This window comes from Arvicanthis niloticus, chromosome 13 (genome assembly GCF_011762505.2).
Source record: "Arvicanthis niloticus isolate mArvNil1 chromosome 13, mArvNil1.pat.X, whole genome shotgun sequence".
In the NCBI taxonomy this organism is placed as follows: Eukaryota; Metazoa; Chordata; class Mammalia; order Rodentia; family Muridae; genus Arvicanthis; species Arvicanthis niloticus.
Genome location: NC_047670.1, coordinates 40,772,383 through 40,795,208, shown reverse-complemented (window position 1 = coordinate 40,795,208; position 22,826 = coordinate 40,772,383). Strand labels below are relative to the sequence as shown.

General features: G+C 42.1%; 1 protein-coding gene across 3 annotated transcripts in view; it reads left to right on the top strand.

Moving 5' to 3' along the window:
- Positions 1-22,826, top strand: part of Adcy8 (adenylate cyclase 8) — a 215,879-nt gene that overhangs the window by 187,671 nt on the left and 5,382 nt on the right. For all 3 annotated transcript variants that reach the window (XM_034516539.2, XM_034516538.2, XM_034516537.2), the window contains 5 exons: positions 633-711; positions 8,439-8,597; positions 19,727-19,873; positions 20,276-20,368; positions 22,708-22,822. In XM_034516539.2, coding sequence (XP_034372430.1) covers positions 633-711; positions 8,439-8,597; positions 19,727-19,873; positions 20,276-20,368; positions 22,708-22,822 — 593 coding nt within the window. The remainder of the gene's footprint in view (positions 1-632; positions 712-8,438; positions 8,598-19,726; positions 19,874-20,275; positions 20,369-22,707; positions 22,823-22,826) is intronic.

The following is a 22,826-nucleotide window of genomic DNA, read 5'->3' as shown; positions in this document are numbered from 1 at the left end:
ATAAAAAAATAAAAAATAAATCTGCCATTAGCATCTTGGCATTAAAATGACCAGAGTCTCCATTAAAGGATATTTTAAAAATGGGGGCCAAGAGACACCACTCATAAAACTACCGTAAGGATTAAAATCATTAATAAAGTACTTAAAAGTATCAAACTCGTAGACTTAAATATAATAATCTGAGCATGAAGGCACTTAGGATAAAACCATCACATGGCAAGGATTGAACACTGGCTTCTTAAGTAGGTCAATAACTTTTAAAAAATGAATGAAGGAATACTCACCTCCACAGGATATTCTGATGAGAAGATATCCAAATTCTTTGAAATGTAGAAAAATCATTATGCAAGTAGAGACCTTATTGTTAATATTGATGTAATCATATTGTCTAGATACTAAACCCTAGATTCTCTTTTACCAGCTATGCCCTAGCCTCATAGGTTCATTGGTAACTTGCTTTATGAATGAGATAATATAAAAACTCTTATGGCAGTCTATATTACTGTCAGGTCTTTGGAAAACAGTCATTTCTTTACATCATACTCCATTGTGAACCTGTTCTCCACACTTATCCTTGAAATCCCTCCATGGTTGTTGGTCACCATGCCTTTCTTCTGTTGCTTTTCCCACAGAGATTTCCTGGGGACCAAGGAGGCATCACTGCTACTGATGGCCATGTTCCTTCTCGCTGTGTTCTACCATGGACAGCAGGTAATGCCAAGTTTTTTCTCGAGCTATCCTTAGTTATCTGGCACTTCCTCTTGCCATAAAAGTGCCCTGCCAGGCTTCACTGTTCCTTGAAGCAAATGAACCTTATGATTACTAGTAAACTGATTTCTAATTTAAAAAAAAAAAAAAAGCCACGCTGGAGAGGATGACATGAGACACAGTATGTTTCCAATGGCCCCTGAGTCCCTCTATTTCAAAAACATCATTATCTTAATAGAAAATTGTTTAATCTCTGGCTGAGACAGACTGGTGTCTTTTCCAATCCCATGGCCTAGATGTGAATTTTACTACAGAAGGTCTGTGTTGCTGTAGGAAAGCATTGGGGTTTGAGAATCAGCTGTCAGAGTTCTAGCTCAGTTCTACTCGGGCTTATCGCCTTATGGCCTGAGGTCCAGTCTTCTCAACTCTAGAACAAAACGCTGCTGTATAAATCAATTGTTTGGAGGGAACCGTTGATGTTATTTTCTGCAGCTTTTTATTCTGTCTTCTTGTGAACAAGCAAATACCTATTAGTCACTTTTTATCAAGGTTATAACCAGGTAGCTAACAAGAAGCAAAATCAGAAAGGAAAGATTCATCTTGACTCACAGTTTAAGCACAAGAAAGATGTGACAACTGGTCATGTTGCACCAATCTGGAAGCAGATAGTGAACAAGAAGTGGTATCAGGATACCAAAATTCAAGATCTGCCCCTGTTGGTCTATTTCATCCAGCAAGACTCCATCAACCTCCCAGGCACCATCACCGGTCGGGATGCAGTGTTCAAATACATGAACCCGTGATGCACAATTTACATCCAAACCACAACAGCACAGGAAGAACTACATTACTGATTTGTTCTGAATAAACAGCCTGCCTGCCACGTTGGTTCTGCTCATTGTGAGCCCCCTTTGTTTATGAGGATCTGGAATATAAAACTCCATTCCTGCATGTCTTAGAAGAGGGTAGACCACAAACCATGCAAAAGTGGTATATGTAGAAGATGCTTACCCAGGGTTGTGAATCAGGCAAAGGTGTTACATGTACAGTACACTTACCCTGAGTCCTCATGAGAGGAGATTGGTCTTTTTAGGAGCACTGTGGTAGGCTTCATGCAACAGACCATGGCTAGTGTGCTCTTCCCAGGAAAGGCTATTTCTCAGGCTTCCAGCATTTTTTAAGCTGTCTGTAGTTTTAAGGTTGAGGCCTCATGGACTTCCCTGTCCTTTTTAACAGCTCTACTATGAGGAAGGAAAGAAAGAAAAGGAAATGACATATTATGATCTCAAAAATAAAAGACATAATAAAAAATAAGAAGGCATATAGGACTTCTCTAGGCACACTGCAACCCATGACCATAATTGCCTGGAGAGATTTTCATGCCCCTATAGAAACCCAGTGCTGCCAGCCTTGCTGCTATGATCTGAATCCTGGGGCATCTTTCTTTTGTCCACGTTCACGTCAAACAAGTAAGAATAAAAAGAAAGCAAATCAAGAAGTGTCAGTCAGAGCAGAAATAGAGACATGGCTCTGGAAATCATCATGGAAACAGGGGGTCAAAACCTTAGGAAATCAGAGGTAAAGCAATTAAAAGTCCCAAGAATGCAGAGATACATGCAGGAAGTTATGCATAACAAGTTGGGGGTGGGGCAGGATGTTAACTTCGGAAAGGAATGAGTAGTGTAAACTCTTGGTAGGCAAAGGAAATGGGGAGTTAACTGCTCAGCTCCCCCTGGATATTTCACTCTCCTTACTTAATCCTAGTCAACAACCTGGACTGGGAGTTTTGTCCCTCCTATTTTACAGCCAAGCATCAAAGCTGAGCAGTAGAACTAGAATTCAAATCCAGCCTCTCACCAAAGCTCATCTTCCTCCTTCACCAGCCTGAAGGACAAAGGCTTTTTTGCCATACTTATTGTGACCATGGGTAATCAAACCCCCCCCACACAGTGTGGTTTTGATGAGTTTTGTTTTATGTCTCAGCTGAACATATGACAACGGAATAAGGTAAATATTAAAGTCCAGCCATTTCCAGAATTCCTGTGCTTAGGTCCCTCTGGCTGTCTCTGAGCACAGGTGTCCTGACCTCTAGGTTTACATGGTTTCCACTAATAGAGAAGAATTTCTTAGTCTGGAACACAAATTAGAACAAATCATTACCTGTTCCCTCTTGAGGACTGCAGAGACAGAACAACAGAGTCCATCCTACAGGAAGTCTGTATGTGCACTCTGTCTTGAGGTCTTACACTGAGTTGTAAGAAATTCCTCCCACATAGATGAGAGAAAACACTCAGAGTGAGAGTCCCCATGAATTATCACATTTTTTGTCTGGGCCTCCTCACTCAATAGAAGCCTTCTAACATACTGAGTCAATACACCCTATTCTGCTTTTGTTCTGGGAGAGCAGAAAGCCTAATGGTGATGGCAGGTAAGGCAAGAGTATGAAAGCATTTCCTGTTGACCTGATAGTCTGTGACATTTGATACGTTTTCTTCTTATTTCTAATTTTTAATCATCTTTAAAACCACATAACTGCCCCCATAATTATAGGTACTGTATAAGTACAGGTACAGGTGCAGGTGCAGGTGCAGGTACAGGTATAGGTATTCAAATCTTGACTCCACCAGTAAAGATATATGACCTTCACTAATCTACTTTAAAAATCGATATGGCAATAACAGGTTCTGTTTCATAGAGCTGTTAGAACTTTATTTGGGGTGTAAGCTCAATATGTTTATCCAGTGGTTTACACATATATGCTTAATTTTATTAGCTGTTTGAAAATAAACCCTTAGCACAGACAGAGAAGCCTTTGCTGTCCATCTGGCTCCAAGACAGGACCAGAGTCACAAGTCCTCTGAAATCACAAAGTGAAGAAAGAAAGGCAGAATGAAATGGGAACACAAATGTTCCATAGTTTCTGGTTCCAGTCTGTTTCTGCAGCATGCCCTGCCTCCCATGATAGAGACAGCTTTCTGCAGGATTGCATCATTTGGTGTCTATCTATAGTATCCAGTGGGGTCCTGTTCATTCTGGTTACAGCCTGCCCACTCCTGGGCTTACTCCCTACTTCCCTTTGTGACTCAGAGGCCCTCTACTTTTAATAAAGACTGAAAAATACTCATTGATGCTTAGTGCACACGAGTGCCCTGGGGGTTGGGAGGTTGAACATGTAATTATACATCTCCAGAATAGCAGAGGCAGTTATGCAACTGAATAATTGGGAAATTTCATTTTGCACAAAGGTGGAAATGATATGCCAAACACTTCCTCCTCCTCTGACTGAGGCAGGTAATACATCCTATCTTATGCCTGACTCACTGGTAGCCCTGGGAGTTTGAGGAGCTTGGCTGGGGCATCTCCTTTTATAGCCGCTACAATTGTGCATAGAGACAGAGATTAATGAGGTAATGTTTCTACTAACCTACTTCTGGGTCTGGTTCCAGAGACTATATGGAACCGAATGTTCTTGCATGAGTCTCAGCAATGTCACTCGGACAGTAAGTGGTCTTGATACATTCAGCTTCCCAGAGCTTTCACTTTTTTAAATCTGTAAGAAGAAATTTATGGTAGAGAAAAGCTGGATAAACCTCCTTTCTGCCCCGCCCCCTGCCACACACACACCATATGTGAGCTAGGTGCCACAGATTAGAATTATGTGCTGGCTTCAAAGCTGGCTTCTGTTTTTGAGACCTTCACAGACTGTCTTCACTTCATACCTACCTCCTCATTTGTTAAATTGTTGCATTATTGAATGAGGTTGAATGTACATGATGTTCTTAGAACAAACAGCACCATCAATATTAGCTGTCATGTGATCAGCCTGGCACAAAGACAAGGACTTTGTGTACTGCCAGATCTGAGGAAAATCAAGGGCACACAATCTACTTCAATTGACTCTTTGGAGGAAATGCTAAAGAATCCTCACCTTTAATATACTATGCCGATGCCTTACGTACACTCTGCTTCCCATCCATGTCTCTATTAACCAATGATCATGAGCTGAGGTCTTCCCTTTTGGTACCTCCAGCAACCAAACAGTTATCAGTAAATAAAAGAGGAGGCTGTGTTCCACCCATGTCTGAAATCAAGCATGTACTAGAAGCAATAGGTCTTCTGTAAGCCAAGGGAGATTATTAACCTATGAAGATTATTATGTATACCACCTGCTTTCATGATACCTGCTTTGCTGGAAGTATGGGCTGTACTAGACCAGCAAGTTTCTGTATGGGTCTGCCTGAGACACAGCTACCTACTACCATCAGGCTGGAAACTAAGCTGGTCTGGTCTAATGACTGGAAAATCTTGGCTTAGGTCCAGCCTTCTAGATTTCATGTTCCTGATTCAAATCCAGATATGTCTGTAAATATCTTAAAACAGGGAGCTTCTAACTTAATCACAAAGCCATTAACATACTTTTAAAAAGAAAACAGAAGTTGATTAATTCTGTCCAACTACTAGGTCCTGTTTCCGTTTATTACCTGATAGTTAGTTTTTGAAGTTTGGTTATTTGAATTGAGGTCCAAAGTCTGTGTTTTGCCATTTCATGATGTATCTCTGAAGACATTTTTAAATCTTTGTGATCTCCCCCCATCTGCTTTTTTCCTTAAAGTGTTTTGTGAGAGCCATCAGACTTTTGTAATGTTTCTCTATCTGGTTTGTTTACTCATCCTCTAAGGGATGATGCCTCAGCTCTTTGGATTTTTTTTTTTAATTGATTGTTCTGCCTAGAAGCTTTGCAGATCCAGTTTCAAAGTTTTGTGAAATATTTAATTGGTTTCTTTAGAAATTACATTTAAGAGGTGCAGCATGTCTTTTCCTCTCTGTTTGATGATGTTAGCAGCTGATCATAACAGCCTACATTCATTTATTTTATAGTGTGATATGCTGACTTTATCAGCAGCCCATAATTTATCAGCTGGAATACACTATAAAAGAGAACTGTATTCCCATCAATTATATGTCGCATACAAGTGTAGCTCATAAAGCAAAATTAGTGTGAAACCTCTTCCCTTAAAATCTGCTCCCTGTGGTTTGCCAGTGGGTTTTGTTCCACAGCATCATTCCAAGGTGATGGGTGAGTCTGGTTCCTTAACTCACTATGATGTTATGCAGTTTTTACTTGTTTCCTGTGTTTCCATCCATCACATTTTTTAGTTTTACAGAAGCTCAATTTGTCACGTCTCTGACCACTACAATCCTATTTAAGCTGGTTTTTAAGTCCTGCTGACTTAGCACACTAGTCTCTGATAGACTTGTTTATGGTGTGAAAATATGTTTTAAGGTTATGAGTGTTCTGTCCTAAAATTCACCCATTTCTGGCAAGTGCAGGGATTATGCTGACGGGAACTAGTATTTTGAGTAGCTTATAGGAACTCTAACCTACAAGTTAGAAGCACATATTTGCAGTATGTTTTCATTCTTTCTAAGCCTTAAGAGTAGGGATGTAAAATTAATTAACTAATTAATTAATTAAAAAGTAGGGCGCTAGAAACATATAACCTGATTTTATAGTGATACTTTTTTATTGAAAAACATAAAATTTGCTTTGCTTTGCTTTGCTTTGCTTTGCTTTGCTTTGCTTTGCTTTGCTTTGCTTTGCTTTGCTTTGCTTTGCTTTGCTTTGCTTTGCTTTGCTTTGCTTTGCTTTGCTTTGCTTGGACAGCCTCTCATGTAGCCCAAGGTGACCTCCCACTCACTGTATAGCAGATGGATTTGAACTCTTGATCCTCCTGGCCTTGTCTGTCTAGTGCTGGGGTTACAGGTACATGCCACGAAGTCTGGAATGACCATAAACCTTTATACCCTCACCACTCATGGGGCTGTTGATGCCTTCTGTCTCCTCCCCAAATTCTATTTTCAGTGGTAAAACACAATTGCCCATTTGCTTCATCTTGCAATTCATATGTAATAGTCTAGATAATCGTGCAAATATTACCACCTAAAAGATGTTTATCATAAGCAGGTTGTGAGTGTGGGGGTGGAGGTGTGTATAATATTTTTCTTAATAACTAGCCTTATGTCCTCAGGTAATTGACATATGATATGACAGCATATATTTTTCCCCTTAGAAACCAAGCCACCAGAGAATAAAGAAACATTCTTCATTTCTTTCTACAGCTGCACTATGTCCCACTGTGTGTATTGCTATAGTTTGGTCAGCCACCTGAATGGACACTTGGATCATTTCCAGCTTTTACTATTACAAATGTAACTGAATGGATGACCTTGTGCCTCCACTAAGACTTGAAAATAAAACACAAAAAGTAGCTGAACATTTTAAGTCTTTGAATTTGGAGCATCCAATCATGTCTCTAACAGTGCAGTGTGTTGTTCGTGCTCATCCTTAAAGTCTTTGAAATAACAGTACCCCCAAAGCTAAGTTAAAGATGCCTTGTGAGCTGCCCATGGAGAGAAGCTGCCCATCTCCAGTAAGAAGGAAAGTCAGGAAGAGAGGAAACTAATGTGTAAACTCAGGCCTCCCAAGTAATTTTTCCATCACTCTCTTGTGGTCATTGCTATTATTCACTTTATTTGGAAATAAGGAACCTGAGATTGAGTCACTGTTAGCCCATGTGACAGTATGTGATTATAACCATGACTCCAAGCTTTGGCCATCTAACATGAAGCCAAAGATCTATCCAGTATTCCACTACCCATTTATCCCTTATTACCTTAGTCAGGGAGAGAGCACAGACACCTTAGTGGACTTTGAGAGTTAAGGTCAGGGCTGGAGAGATGGCTCAGCCGTTAAAGGCTAGGCTCACAACCAAAAATATAAGAGAGTTAAGGTCAAATCCTGGCTTTACCCCTAAGTTGGGTGTAACCATCATGATCAAGTGGCTTAAAAATGTTTGTTTGATTTCCTCATCTGTGATATAATGACTGAATGCATAGTCTGATTAGATCTACTCTCTGGATTAAAGGACTTATTATTTGTATATTGCATAAAATAAGGCAGGAACACAATGACTGTCGCCTGAGTGACATGCATTTTTAACACACTCATGTGTCGTGGAAACAAATGCACTGAAAAGCTTCTGCCCTGTGATAGATATATCCCCTCGTGGCATCACAAAGTTCAAGCTCTTTCACAATATCCCTTAAACTTGGTGGCTTACACACAGAAGTTTCCTATTGAGATCTGAAAGTGTCTGGTTGCTGATAAGGGTATCATGCTAGCCTGCAGAGAACCATCCTGCCATCCTCCACACGGCCTTTAATCAATGTGTTCACCTAAGAATAGGAAAGCAAAACTGCTCCTATCTCCTCTAGTAAGGTCAGGAATCTCATAGCAAGTATTCCACCTTCAAGGTCTCGTTGAACCTTAACTTCCTTCCAAAGATCCACTTGCCAAAGACTTGTCATTAAGAATTATGGTTTCAAGATATGAATGTCTGGGAGCAGGGTAGACATTAAGTTCGGGACAGAAAGAATGTAATATCAGGCAAATGAAAACTTCCTGGACTCATGATATATATAGTCTATAGAGGACGTGGGTACTGTCAGATGATCCCTCACAAGAGAAGGTGATCTATGTGCAGATAGCACCTGGGAGAACAGGTGCACATCCCTGCAAGCTCTTAATATTCCCAGATAGCTTAGCTTCAGGCAATGTATCTTCAGATGAGAAAAATCTAGCTTTATTTTACCTGTAAAGACTCCTAGGGAAACCTCTCAGACAGGCATATCTGAACGTGCTGCTTCTTTTGGGCTCCTGTCAATTACAGCTGGAGTACACAGCCCGCCTGGATTTCCTGTGGCGAGTACAGGCCAAAGAGGAGATCAATGAGATGAAGGAACTGAGGGAACACAACGAGAACATGCTACGCAATATCTTACCCAGCCACGTGGCCCGCCACTTCCTGGAGAAAGACAGAGACAATGAGGTGAGGCCAGGTCAGACTACTCGGTGGGGAATGGGATGCTGTACAGCCGATCACACTGATCCTCAGCCCTGGGAAAACTCTGTTACACTCATAGGAGGTGCAAGAAAAAAAAAACATGCCTACTACATGGTGCCAACATATCTGATGCTATAAAATTTACACACTGTTTCCCCTGGCATCCAGTTTTTCATCTCTTAGATGGATATAAGATTCCTATTAAAGACTGGTTTTGAATTTTAAAGTTGTATGTGTGTGTGTGTGTGTGTGTGTGTGTGTGTGTGTGCGCACACGCACACGCGCGCGCATGTGCGCACGTGCACATTTTAAATATATACAAATATATGTTATAACATATGATATATTGTGAATATCATTGGAGAAATAGAAAGAGCTTCAACAATTCTAAGTATGTCCTCAAAATAATTGAAAAGGGATCTCAAATGATGAAATGTTTATGCCTTATAGTAGACAAAAGGTGAAAACAACCCAGGTATTCATTGATAGATGATGCATGGATTAAGAAGATGTCATACATACACACACATGCATACATATACAGTCATATAATATTATTCATCTATAAGAAAAGATGTCCTGGAATACAATACAGTATAGCCTTAGGCTAAGTGAAATATGCCAATCACCAGAAGTATTAATATTGTGTATGATTCCACTTACATAAGTTACATGTAGATGTCAATACATAGGCAAAGGGCAGAAATATGGCTGACAGGAATTGGAGGAGAGTGGAATGGAGAGTTAACTGTTGCTCAGGTTTGCAAGCTGAGGAATATTCTGTGGTCATAATGATACACTACAGAGTGAATGTACTTAATAACACTGAGTTAATAAATACAGAGTGGAGATGGTAAGTTATGTGTGTGATAAATGTTTCATTCACCACTATTTAAATTAATAGTTTATATATGTATATGATATATATGCATATGCATGTATATGAATAGATATTCACACACACACACACACACACACACACATATATATATATATATGACATACATATATGTGTGTATGGGAGTAGGTGTGTAAATGTGTACATGTTTATGTGGAGAGATGTGAAAATTTTGGTTTTTTGAAAAGCACAGAGTTATATTTTCATTTTAATCCCAGGTGTGAATTATGGGGCTGCTTCAGCTGGTCCACAGCAGCTGACTATGATTTGCCTCGTGCTCTAGCAGGAGCATGATTTTGCCAGCAGCAGAGAGTTTCTGACTTTTTGTGACATTTGGAATTCTGGGGACTTTGGAGAGGTTATATAAATGCTAGGCCTCAGAGAGGCAGGGTTGTTAGTGGTGGGTTGTTGGTTGGTTGCTGTTGGCTGTCGTTTATTAGGTAGTTGCATGCAAAGAAGGAACAACAAGAAAAAAAATTATATATCCTAACAGCAAAGATCGAACTTACCCCAAGGAACTCGATGTCCCTAATTAGCAGGAAGCAGTCTAACAATAGCGTTGACCCCTTTCCCCTCTATCCTTTTTTCTCTCCTATTTAGTGTTAGGTGGGTGAGAGGGAAGGAAGAGGGTGGAGAACAGTGGAAGCAAGAAGAACCCACAAAGTAGCCAAAGTCCAGCTACAGGGGGCATGTATATTCTTGGCACAATGCCTCACATGTAATGTGTTAACCCAACTGTTCTTTTATATTTAACATGCTGAAGGTCCACTTAGGGAAATTCAAACACAATTGTCAAATCCAGGTGCTAGGAGACTCATGCCCTTCCCACAGTTTTTCTAGATTCTGATGGCCCCCAAACCTTCCTTTGACTGTGGCAACACCATGCTAGTCTGTGCCTGCAGCTTCCATAGCCCCTTTTGTAATGACACTAGCCTCTTTCCTCTAAGGACACCAGCCAGCAGATCTAGGATTTGATAATGCAGAATGATTTCATCTTTAGTTAGTTACATATACAAAAAAAAATATCAATTCCACATAAGATCTGATGTTCCAAATGGACACAAATTTGGTGAGAACACTCACTGCAAAGATCGAAGTATATTATTAAATAATCTGGTCAGAAACCTGTCCAAGGCCTGTCAGTCAGGACTCTGGGGCAATGGAAAGGCTTTGAAACACTTTTCAGTGAAACGGGAGCTTGGGAACGTTCCACACATAACATAATCAACACGCTGCCTAGATTAGAACAGAGATGTACAAATGATAAGGTCAAAGCCAGTCAGATCCTGAAACAGCTCAGGTAAGACCCTAGCGGGAGGCCGAAGAGATGATGGAGACAGAGAGAAGTTGAGTTCCATCTATGGGAGGGAGAAATAAAGCAATGGTGCTGATGTGAGAAATGAGAAATGAAACCACTGAAACTCTTGAGCACACTCTCTAGCCTCCAAGGGAAAGTTACTCAAGAGCAAACTCAACACTGTTTCAAATGCCAGAGGCTTGGTGTGTGAGAGTGCTTGGCCTTGCCCTGTGAGACTTTCAGGCAGACCTAACGCCATGGACAGACTTCCCCCAGGGATCACCCTTAGACTCTGCCTCAGGAAGAAGCCTCATGAAAATGAAATAACTAGGCTGCTTCATTTTCACAAAGAACACAAATCACACCAACCTTGGTCGCCACTGATCCTTATACCTGATCCTTGATCCCTTGAAGAAGGGAATCCCACTGAAGCAAGACCTTCTGGCCCTTGTAAAAGTGGAACAAAGTCAACATACCCTGTCTTAGAGGTTGGACTGAGAGTGCCATTTCTTTAGAAGGTTTGTAATCAGCTTGACAGAGGCTAACAAGCCTTTGAATAAAGTTATAGCAGGCTAGCTCTTAGAAAAGCCTGAAACAATTGGTTGAGATGAAGATCACTGATTATTGATTTGATGACTTGCTTTTACTTGTAGGTATGATGCCTTTAAGAACATAATGGGGTCTCCAATTAGCTCAACCATGCCCTATCATTCATATTTCCTCTAAGCCCCCCAAAGATGTTAAATTTGTGACCAATGCCTTGGGACCTTAGAGAACAGAACTGAGGTAGTCCCATCAAGCCACTGAAAGTGGGGGAAAAGCAAAAGATAAGGCATGATTTGAATATCAAACAGCAGAAGCACTGGTCTGGCTGGGGACAGGGTGCTCTCCAGTACAGATCAAAGCCACCCATACCCACACTTCCCAAAGGATGGATTTTTATGGAGTTCTGTTTGGGGCCTGTTTTTCTTGAAACTTTGCTGCAAGAGTTTATTGACATCTGCTAGAGCAGAGAGAATGGGGCTGGGTGTCAATCATGACCACCAAATGGAGAGGCAGAAGCTCAGGAATGTCAGAGGGCAACCCAAAACTGCTTTTCAGTCATACCATCAAACAGTAAGGTGCCTGGGGAAGAGCCAAGAGAGACTGATTTCTTCTTGAAATGAAAGAAAACAAGAGATGTGCAGAACTCTAGGTACTCAGGTGGGGAGGGGGGGGTGGACCAAACCCACCTAACAGGATTGGAGAAAGGAAGAGAATGTTTGAGCAGATATTTGAATGACAGAGAAGGCCAGTGAGCACCTACATTCTGTCTTCCCCTGGTTTCACTTGGTATAAGAAGCACAGGACTTAGTTCCCAGCAGCCTGGGCACAGAGGGATCCCTACAACATGGTTCCCTGAGAAGAGAGGAGAGCAGCTTCTCAGCATCAGCATGTGGAGTGGAGGAGGGGTGAGCGTGACCGTTCACAAACCCCCTAGGTGCGCCCTCCAAACCTGCACTTCCAACCCACAGAGAAAGATGACAATAAAATGATTATAGCTTTTCTATATCCATCTATCCTTTGACAGTTTACAACACGTTTTTAGCTTCCTTCATCCCAGAATAGTGAGAAACAGATGGAGCCCTGAAAGCAGTTAATTGGAGTGAGTTAAATAAAGTGGCCCGTTCTGAAGGTGGTGGGGTAGGTTACATGAATCTCTTTCGTATGACTCTCCAAGCTCCTTCATCCTCTTTTCTAATTAGCCCAGGGTAGGGTCTGGGATAAACTGAGTGCATAGCATCAATAACCTCTCCATGGGCTCTGACACCCAGATGATGACTGTCAATGGGGGCGGGGAGGAGGTGTCAGGAGATCTCAGCGAGGAGAAGTAGAGAGGCCAGGGTATATATTGTGTAAGTCTGGCTGTGTACCTCCACAGAGCTCCTCAATGTGACTGGTATACTGTTCCTGTGTAAAATCTCTTTGAGGTGTTCTCATTTCTCCTAATCTAAAGGGGTGACAGCTCTGCTGCTCTGTCCCCATGGGGGATTACTAGGGTCTCCTATTTCTCCTTTTATCTTTTTAGTTAAGTCCATTGGACATAAACTTGAATCGTCTTACTTTGAATGTGTCACCTGAAGTTATCTGTGCCCCTAACTGACGAAATGGGAATGAGAAAAGAGACAGCAAGGCCCCTTGAGTTAGGGCATTGGATTTTGTTTTTGGTTTGGGTGTTGTTGTTGTTGTTGTTGTTGTTGTTGTTGTTTTATTTTGTTTTTTACTACTGTAGTGGACTGCCTTAGCAAGCAAGCATCTTAAGGGGGGACAGGCTCATTTTTGCCTATGGGTTCAAGGTTTTCAGTCCATGCTGGTTGCCACCATGATCTCCAGGCCTGTGGTGACACAGAGGATCATGGGAAAGGCACATGGTAGAGCAGAGCTGTTTACTTCACTGCACTGCCGCTAGGAAAAAGCAAGATAAAGGTAGCAGAAGATAAGGTGTGTGTCTAGACACAGGCCTCAGTGACCCACTTCTCATTTTCTGCAATACAAATACATCAAAGTATCAATCCATCAATGAGGCCAGGGTCCTCAGCATCTACAATCTTCCCTAAATCCCTGTGGCTGACAGCCAAGTCCCCAGTACACGAGCCTATTATGGACAGTTCACATTCAAAGCACATTAGGCAGCAATTTGTGCAGAGCTGTTTTCACTGAATCCTCAAAGTGCAAGGATGGAGGTAGTTCACTTTGTCACTGAGGTCAGTTTCAAGGCCACAGCTGGCTGCAAGGCAGGGGAACAACTCGACAACCAACTGGGGTAGGGCATTTCAGTGGATCCAGGTGCAAAGAGGAGGAAGAACCAGCACCCCTTGCAGAGCTGAAGGGTTGGAAGTCAGAAACTCTACCTTGCTGCCTAAAGACGTGTGACCACATCTGCAAGGGTCACCATATCTCTCTTTCCACATTCATTGCCCTCATCTCCTACAGGGAGAAACTCACCATAAAATCTTCCACCTCATCTAATTGTGAAGGATATAGTGAGAAGAACACACAAGTGGGACATGAGTCACTGGTAGTTATCATCTCAAGGACTTGTTTGTGTCCAAGATGAAGAAGATTTCTCCAATGTGGCCAGTTCAATAGTATGGGTTCCTCTTTCGGCTCCTTATGACGATGGAGACGCACCATTCTTCTTGTTCTGCATCAGTCAGTAAGTGAGTCAATAGAGTCATTCTGGTTCCAGCTCCTGAAGAGAAACAACAGATCCCATTTTGATCTCCTATGTGCCGAACCTGTCATCACCTGAGAGGCTGGGCTTGTGCATTTGTCTTCATGGGTACGAGTGTCTCATGGACACTCTCTCCACCAGTTAGCATCTGGCCAAGAGGAGAAATGGTTCCCAGCCACCTTTTCACGTTTCTTTCCTTTCCAGTAGATCCAACAGTCAAGAGCTGAACTGAGTCCAAGTTTGGTTGTCTAGCATAGATTTCCTCTAAAGTTAAATCAACTTTCCATTCAAATGTCGAGCCAAGGAAGTTTCTAGTTGCAATATCCATTCCTGTTTATCATGACTGGTATTGTCATCATTCCTAAATAAACATAGCATTGTGATTTCCACCATTAGGGGTAGCTTGGGCTCAGGAGTCAGACTATCCAGTCAGAGCAAAGTACTTAACTACAACCTCTCTCATCCTCCCTTAGCTAAAATAAAGGCCTTAATTATATCCACCTCAAGTAGTTATTGTGAGCATTAAATAAAATGATGCATGCAGTATTCTGTGATGTGCCTGCCATATAATTGCTCAATAAAAATAGCTGGTGCTATCATTATTTTACATTTTAAGAAATCAGAGAAGTGACTAGGGAGAGGTAAAAATACCTGCATTGTAAGAGTGAGGACCAGGACTTAGACACCTAGCACCCATATATGTACCAAAGAAGAGTGACGGTAACTCCTGCACTTGGAAGGCTTAGGGAGAGGGGTCCCTGGAGGAACCTGACTAGTTAGACTAGACACAGAGTTGATCTCACAGTTTAATTGAGAGGACCAGTCTCAGTGAAAAATATAGAAATTCCAAATATCAGCCTCATACCTGTACACACATATGCACATCTATGGGTCCACAGCATACAAATATGTGTACACGTGTACAGATACACATACAGGCAAACATTGATGCATGCTGCATATTCACAAACACATGCAAAATAAAATAAGAAATCTAAGCATTCTGAATGCTGGCAAGACTTCAAAACGAAAAGGAGAAGGGTAGAGGAGGGCCTAGGAGTCATTAGAACTCCAATGGACAAATACAGTTTAAAAACCCTGGGGGAGCCATTTCACACAGCGGGGGCATTTATAATGTAAGGGATGAAAATGAAGTTGGGTGTGTAATTATGGAGTCGATTTCAGAGAGTAAGATTTTTCTCTTGTCTATTTTACTTGTAAATAGAACAAAAAAAAATGCCTGGGATGAATTGTGCTTCCTCAAAACTCATGTGTGACATTCTAAGCCCAGTGACATCAGACTGTAGCTGTCATAGGAGAGGTAGAAATGTTAAAATGAGGTCATTAAGGTGGTCCTGGTACAGTCCCACTGGCATCCTTGTAAAAAGAATAAGGACTAGAACTCAGAGTGAAGAACACAGTAAGATGAACAGGAGATGGGCATGTACTGTCTGAGCAGAAGACCCTATGAAGTGCCTTGGTCTCGGATTTCCAGCCCCCAGAATTATGAAAAATATATTCATGTTGTTTAAGTCACTCTGTGATAGAAGCCTTCACGAAGTAATAATATAGGCAATCGTGTAATAGAGACATTTACCCAAAAACCACAGCCATGGGAAGGATTGACTCTGTGAGCTTACTTACACACATTCTCTAATTTATGAAGCAGAAATAGCTCTTCCCATGCATGCCTACCAAGACTAACGTGAGTAGGATCTGTATTAGGAATCCATTTTCTATTGTGCTTCTCCACTCTACAACTCTGACCAGCCAGTTGTCCCCTGTCTCTGTCCCTTTGGATGAAACCAAATTGACTCACACTTCAAATTCAAGATTGATCATGAATCAGGGACAGCATCTCTCTCAAACTTAGGGCATGATAGTAGATGTACATGCACATAAGTGGAATAAAGAAGCCATGGAACCTCCCATCCCTAACTCTTGCACTGTTGGCTGTGTGATCCAAGGCAATAACATAATTCCTCTGTCTCGTTTCATTTATCTGTGAAGTGAAGATAGAAAACGTCACTGGATTGTTACAACTCACAGGCTCATGTGAAAGTACGCTGTAGATTTTGATGTTTCCTAAAAAGACTAAGAACTCATTAACTGACGTAACTATTTGTGGGTGTTTGCTTATAACAGATCCTAGTGTAAAAGACGCCATATTGCAGGACTGCACTAAACACACCAAGAAGAATGGCATGTATCTACCATCACGACATTCGTGTTTGAAGAAAGAATTGGATGTTAGGGCAATGATGCTGGAGCAAGGAATGTGTTACAAAACTGCTTGTGGCACCTGAGAGAGCATTGCGATCAGCCTCATGCCCCCATTCAGGAGCCTAGAAAGTTTATGCAAAACTCCTCTCCACGTGGTTAGTGAAGAGAGGAAACAAGAATTAGCCTAGTTAAGGAGCTAACCTCAAGGTTGGAAGGACATTTCCCAACAAGGGACAAGTAGTAGAAATAAATGTATTTATGTGGTAACATAGAGACTTTCAGCTTCCTCCAGAAGCAAACCTTGAAAGCTAGAAGTTCAGAGGCAGCAACTTCCCTGAAGGAGATTCTAGAAAGTACAGAATGGAAGAGAAACAAGACGCTGATGTTTGATGCATTGTTGGGTAGATCAGCTACCTAAATGAGCAATGGGAGCCTGATCTAACCATTCAAAGTTACTCGGCTCTGGGAGTGAAGGAGGAGAATACAAAACGTCACTTCCCATCAGTGGTTTGCAGAGATCTGTGATCTGGGGGACCTTAATCCATGCCTCTTCAAAGCTGCTGGTCACATTGGCAGAGTGCCCTCTTGTGGCCAAAGGAAAAACTCACAAGAACTGTAATTGTTGACGGTTGTGTAGAATGAGAAAGAAAATTGCAGGGACAGCACCTGTAACAGCAGCTACAACAGGACACAGAAGCAGAAAAACAGACTGGCGGTACAGCTCGGCGGAAGAGCACAAACCTTCAAGGTTCTGAGTTCAACAGCAATACAAAAACAAAACGTAGAAATGCTTGAGTGTTTTAGGAGCCCAAAGAATCGAGGACTTGTAGGCACTTAGGTTCAAGGGACAGGTGGTAGTAAGACCATAAATATGTACCATGATGTAGTGTTAGAATTTTATCTTGAGGGCAACTGTGGGCCATACAGGGCTTTAAGATTGGAGGCGTGTATGATATCCAATATTGTATATATCCCTTTAAAAAGATCACTGTAGCCAGGCGGTGGTGGCACACGCCTTTAATCCGTGCACTTGGGAGGAAGAGGCAGGTGGATTTCTGAGTTCGAGGCCAGCCTGGTCTACACAGTGAGTTCCAGGACAGCCAGGGTTACACAGAGAAACCCTGTCTCCAAAAAAAAAAAAAAAAAAAAAAAAAAAAAAAAAAAAAAAAAAAAAAAAAAAAAAATAAAACAGAAAAAAAAAGATCACTGTAGCACATAGAAAACACCTTTGAATAGAACAAGGCTGGAGGCCTCTGAATAGAAAGATATTTTATTAGTGGTCAAGCAAGATACTGGAAAGAGCACTGCTTTTAAAAATAGCAGCAACACTAAAATAGGGTCAACATTACAGGACCAAGAAAGTGTCAATGATAACTGACACTCCCTTTGTAGATCCTGTAACTCCAGTGTTCCTAACAGTTTAGAGAATGAAGAAGGAAAAGATGAGTGTTTCCTGATAAAGAGAAAGCACGCCAGGCCTGTAGCATCATAGTTTGAAGAGTGTCAGAACAATCCAGAGTGAGCTAAGTCCCAGAACTAATCTGGAAATACAGATTTGGAAACTGCTATGTATGGGTGATGGAGGGGCTGAGCATGAACAAGATCTGTCCGGCAATGGGAAGCATTCTCTGAGTCACAGATGAAATGCTGAAAATAGGCAGGTGTTTCGAAAGCAAATCCTTAAAGAGTGCAAGAATGAGGAAACAAGATATTTCACAGAAAGTCAAAAGACTCAAGGTCCTGAGTGGCCAGCGTGTTGAACTATGCAGATGCTGAGTGAGATGAGGACTGTCATGTGTACATCAATTTTCCCAATTTAAAGGACTTTCTCTCCATTTGTTTCATTCCAGCTTGAGACGTTAATAGAAACAGACAGATGAGAAATATAGCATAAGAAGGATGGAAGTCAAAATGAAGAGGGACTGGTTGATAGCACATTAGCCTGCTAAATCAGGGTATCCTGTTCTTTCTTAGAAAAGACAAAGAGCAGGAAGCAGCATGGAGGGGAAGTGAGTAAGATGTAAGAAAGGAGAGCGTTGGCAGGGAAGGGAGTTATACTGGCTGGTTCTGTGTGTCAACTTGACACAGGCTATAGTCATCAGAGAGGAAGGAGCCTGGGTTGAGAAAATAACCTCCACAAGATCCAGCTGTAAGGCATTTTCTCAGTCAGTGATCAGTCGGGGGGAGCCAGGCCATGGTAGGTATTGCTGGTGGTCCTGGGTTCTATAGGAAAGCAGTCTGAGTCAGCCAGGGGAAACAAGCCAGTAAGCAGCACTACTCCGTAGATTTCTCTTCATCTGCCTCCAGAATCCTATCCTGTTGGGTTCCTGTCCTTACTTTTTTGGTGATGAACAGCAATGTGGAAGAATAAGCTGAATAAACCCTTTCCTCCCCAACTTGTTTTTGTTGTTGTTGTTGTTGTTGTTTGTTTTTTGGTTTTGGTTTTTTTTTTTTTTTTTTTGGTCATGGTGGTTCTGTCACAGCAATAGAAACCTTAACTAAGATGAGAGTAATGTTGCTGGAATTATATGGGCCAACACCTTACTTTCTAGTAAGTTGAGGTTTCTGGAGTTGAAGATGATTACACATGAAGATGTATGCACATAAGGCCTAAAATCATGGAGAGTTACCTACCACCTGAAGCATATTTGGTAAAACAGGAGAAAGATCTTCTATGCGCAAGGGCAATGTGATGGGTTACGTAAAGGAGAGTGGTGAAACCCTGGACCAGTCATTGAGAACAAACTCAATGGCCAAGGACAAAGGCACACCATTCAGAAGCGCTGGCTTAGTTAAGGTTAAAGATCTCATACTTCTTATTATTCTAAACCACCTCATGATTCTGTGTTCATGGTACAAGGTACAGACCATCTGTGTCCCTCCAAATTTCTAAGGTGTATTTTTCTGGACCTGCCCCAGAAACTTAATTACTCCAACTGGTTTCCACCTCCTATTCTCTACCATCTCCAAATAACACCACCTTATAGATCCGTCAAGAGTTAACTCATGAGCCCCCCATGATCCAGGTTACCTCACAATGACTAGATCAAGCAGCCAAGGACCAAGTCTTTAACAGTGAAGCTGTTGGGAGATTCTCTATGTTCAATCCATAACAATTGGATTAGTATTCTTATTAAAGAGTACTGAGAGAGCTGCTTTGCTCCTTCTGGCATGTGTGCACACAGCTAAAAAGTGCCCCCTTGGAACCAGAAAGTGGTTCCTCACTGCACACTAAGTCTGTTGGATACTTCCAAGCATCCAAAACATGAGAGATACACTTGTGGTTTTAATCAACCCAGCCTGATGTCTTTGGTTATAGCAGCCTGGGGGTACTGAGACATACTGTGTTGACAGATCATACTTGACCTCTCATTTTTTGTCGTGCCACTGGATTCCTATGCATGTCTTCCAGCTCCTTATGCACAGGTGGTATCATGCAAAACTTAAACTCTGATACTATCTCTGCCTCCTCTCTGCCCCAGGAGCTGTATTCTCAATCCTATGATGCCGTTGGGGTGATGTTTGCCTCCATCCCTGGATTTGCCGACTTCTACTCTCAGACAGAAATGAACAACCAGGGAGTGGAATGTCTGCGCTTGCTGAATGAAATTATCGCTGACTTTGATGAGGTAAATCTAAGCATCAGAACTCTGGGGTGTTTTTCTCACGGTTTTTATCTGAATAAATTGATGCCTTGTTAAGTATATAAAATATATACTAGCTAAGTCAATCAAAAAAATTCATCACCGAATATTGTGGAAAAAATACTTAAAGTGTAGCCTCTTGTGGATGTTCAGATATACAATACATCATTACTTAGTTTAGTCACCACAGTGTGCAATGGTGCCCAGAACTTTCTTCTGTCTACCTGTAACATTCTACCCACGTTAAGGATGCTCAACCACTTGATTTAGATCTTTCTCCATAGTGCATGGGGGGAGAACACACTTTCAAAAACCCCGGGCAGCTAGAGCCCAACACAGCAGCCCTGTAAACACAAGGACTAACTGCATGACCCGGATCCATTGCAGCTGCTTGGGGAGGACCGGTTTCAGGACATTGAGAAGATTAAGACTATTGGTAGCACATACATGGCCGTCTCAGGACTGTCACCAGAGAAACAGGTAAGGTCCTTAGACTTGGCTACAAATGTGTGTTGGGCTGACTGTTGCCACGTGCTGAGGAAGGCTTAGAGAACCTTGGAAGGGAGTTCTAAACTGGGCTATCATGGTTGCAGGGTGTGCATTCATTCTTGACAAAAAGAGGTTTGCTGGATACATTCCTGTTAAAAATTCCCAGGCTTCATTCTGAATCTCATTGTTCATTTGAACAAAATCTGTGCCAAGAAATACCTTGACTGTGATTTAGCTGTGGGTATCCCCAAAACTCCTAATACTAGTCCATTTTCTTACTCCTGTTTTAACCCTCAAAAATTGCTAGGTGGTGGTGGTGGTGGTGGTGGTGGTGGTGATGGTGGTGGGTGGAGGAGGCAGTGGCAATGAGAGATCTGGGGTGGTCTGGTGGTGATAGGTGCGGGGGAGAGGGAGTGTTGGGAGAGGTGGTGGTGATGGTGGGGAAGGAGGGTGGTGGTGGCTCATGAAAATGTTGGACTGTGTTAATGGGAATACTAACATCTGCCTTCCAGGACTAATGGGTGAGTTATCTGAGATAACTTTCATGTTCCCATATAAAACCTGTAACTGAGGGTCAGGAATTTGAACAGAGATGTGTAGCAACAGGGGATGGGGATGTAGTAAGTCCCAGGTGTCGGAAAAGCAAGAGGCTCCTAGGACCTAATGGGGATGAGATTAGCTGAAATGCCCAACAAAGGGGAGGGACAACCTGTAGAGACCATATCCAGAGGTTAGGCAAGGCCCCCGGTTGGGGAATGAGACCACCCACTCATCTACAAATTTTTAACCCAGAATGGCTCCTGTCTAAAAGAAATATAGGGACAAAGTGTGGAGCAGAGACTAAAGGAAAGGCCATACAGAGACCGTCCCACCTGGGGATCTATCCCATATACAGATACCAAAACCAGATGTTATTTTGGATGCCAAGAAGTGCTAGCTGACAGGAGCCTGTTATAGCTGTCGCCTGAGAGGCTTTGCCAGAGCCTGACAAATACAGAGGCAGATGCTCACAGCCAACCATTGGACTGAGCATAGGGACCCCAATGGAGGAGTTGGAGAGAGGACTGAAGGAGCTGAAAGGGTTTGCAACCCCATAGGAATAACAACAATATTATCCAACCAGACCCTACCCCAGGCCTCCCAGGGACTAAACCACCAACCAAAGAGTACACATGGAGCGAAGGTGGCATTGTCTGGCATCAATAGGAAGAGAGGCCCTTGGTTCTGTGAAGGCTCAATGCCCCAGTGTAGGGGAATGCCAGTGCGGTGAGGTGGGAGTGGGTGGGTAGGTGGAGGAGCACCCTCATAGAAGCAGGGGAAGGGGGGATAGAGTGGGAGATTCAGAGGGGAAACGAAGAAAGGGGATAACATTTGGAATGTAAATACATAAAATATCCAATGGAAAAAATAAAGCCTATAACCTTGTAAGTATTCAATAGATGTTAAATGAATTTAGTCAAAGTCACTAGGAAAAAATGGAATCTTTGTTAAGTCATCACTGGACTTAACCTTTTTGCACATATTTATATTAAAGGCAAATGTTCCAAGCATAGATATGTGAGAGGAAACCCATGTTAGTATACAAGTGTGACTCTCAATAACAGGAGTTAGAAAACAAGTACCTCCAGGCCACATCTACACCACCACACAGGTTTGTCAATAAAGTTTTATTGTACACATTTATTTTTTATTTTACCTTTTGCTCATTTAAAACCAACATGACAACACTGAATAATTACAGCAAAGACCATATGGTCTACAAGACCAGAAATACCTAACACCTAGCCTTTTATGGAACTACCAACCTCTGTAGGCTCCCAAATTCTGTCATAGACAACTTCATTCAACTCTGAAGAAGTGGTCATGGCCACCAAGCTTCACTTTACATTACAGATTTCTGCACCTCCCTTGGGGGAGGGAGGAGCATCACAAGAATATACACAGCATCCCTTAATCAGAGACTGTGAGCACTTTAGAGGAAACAGAAACATCTTTTGGACCAGGAAACCTACATGCACAAGGATAGAATAATGTACAGATGGGTATTCATACAAATGCATGCACGGCATACTCAGGGACCCATAATGTGGCAAACTTCCTGGACAAGTATAGATATAAAGGAAGATATGATGACACCCGAGCCCTGTGGTGTTAATTGAATCTCCTGTGATCTACACCTCTGAGATGATGTCATGGCTTGAGTGTGTAGGGCTCACTTGCATGCTTATCGTCTTCTAAGGAATGTGTAGTGAGGGTCAAACTTTAAAACCTCGGCTGAAGACATCTCACGTGTGTAACATTGGATGCACCCTTCTCTTGGCTTTCTCCAGCAATGCGAAGATAAATGGGAACATTTGTGTGCCCTGGCTGACTTCTCGCTCGCCCTGACTGAAAGCATCCAAGAGATCAACAAGCATTCGTTCAACAATTTTGAACTCCGAATTGGTGA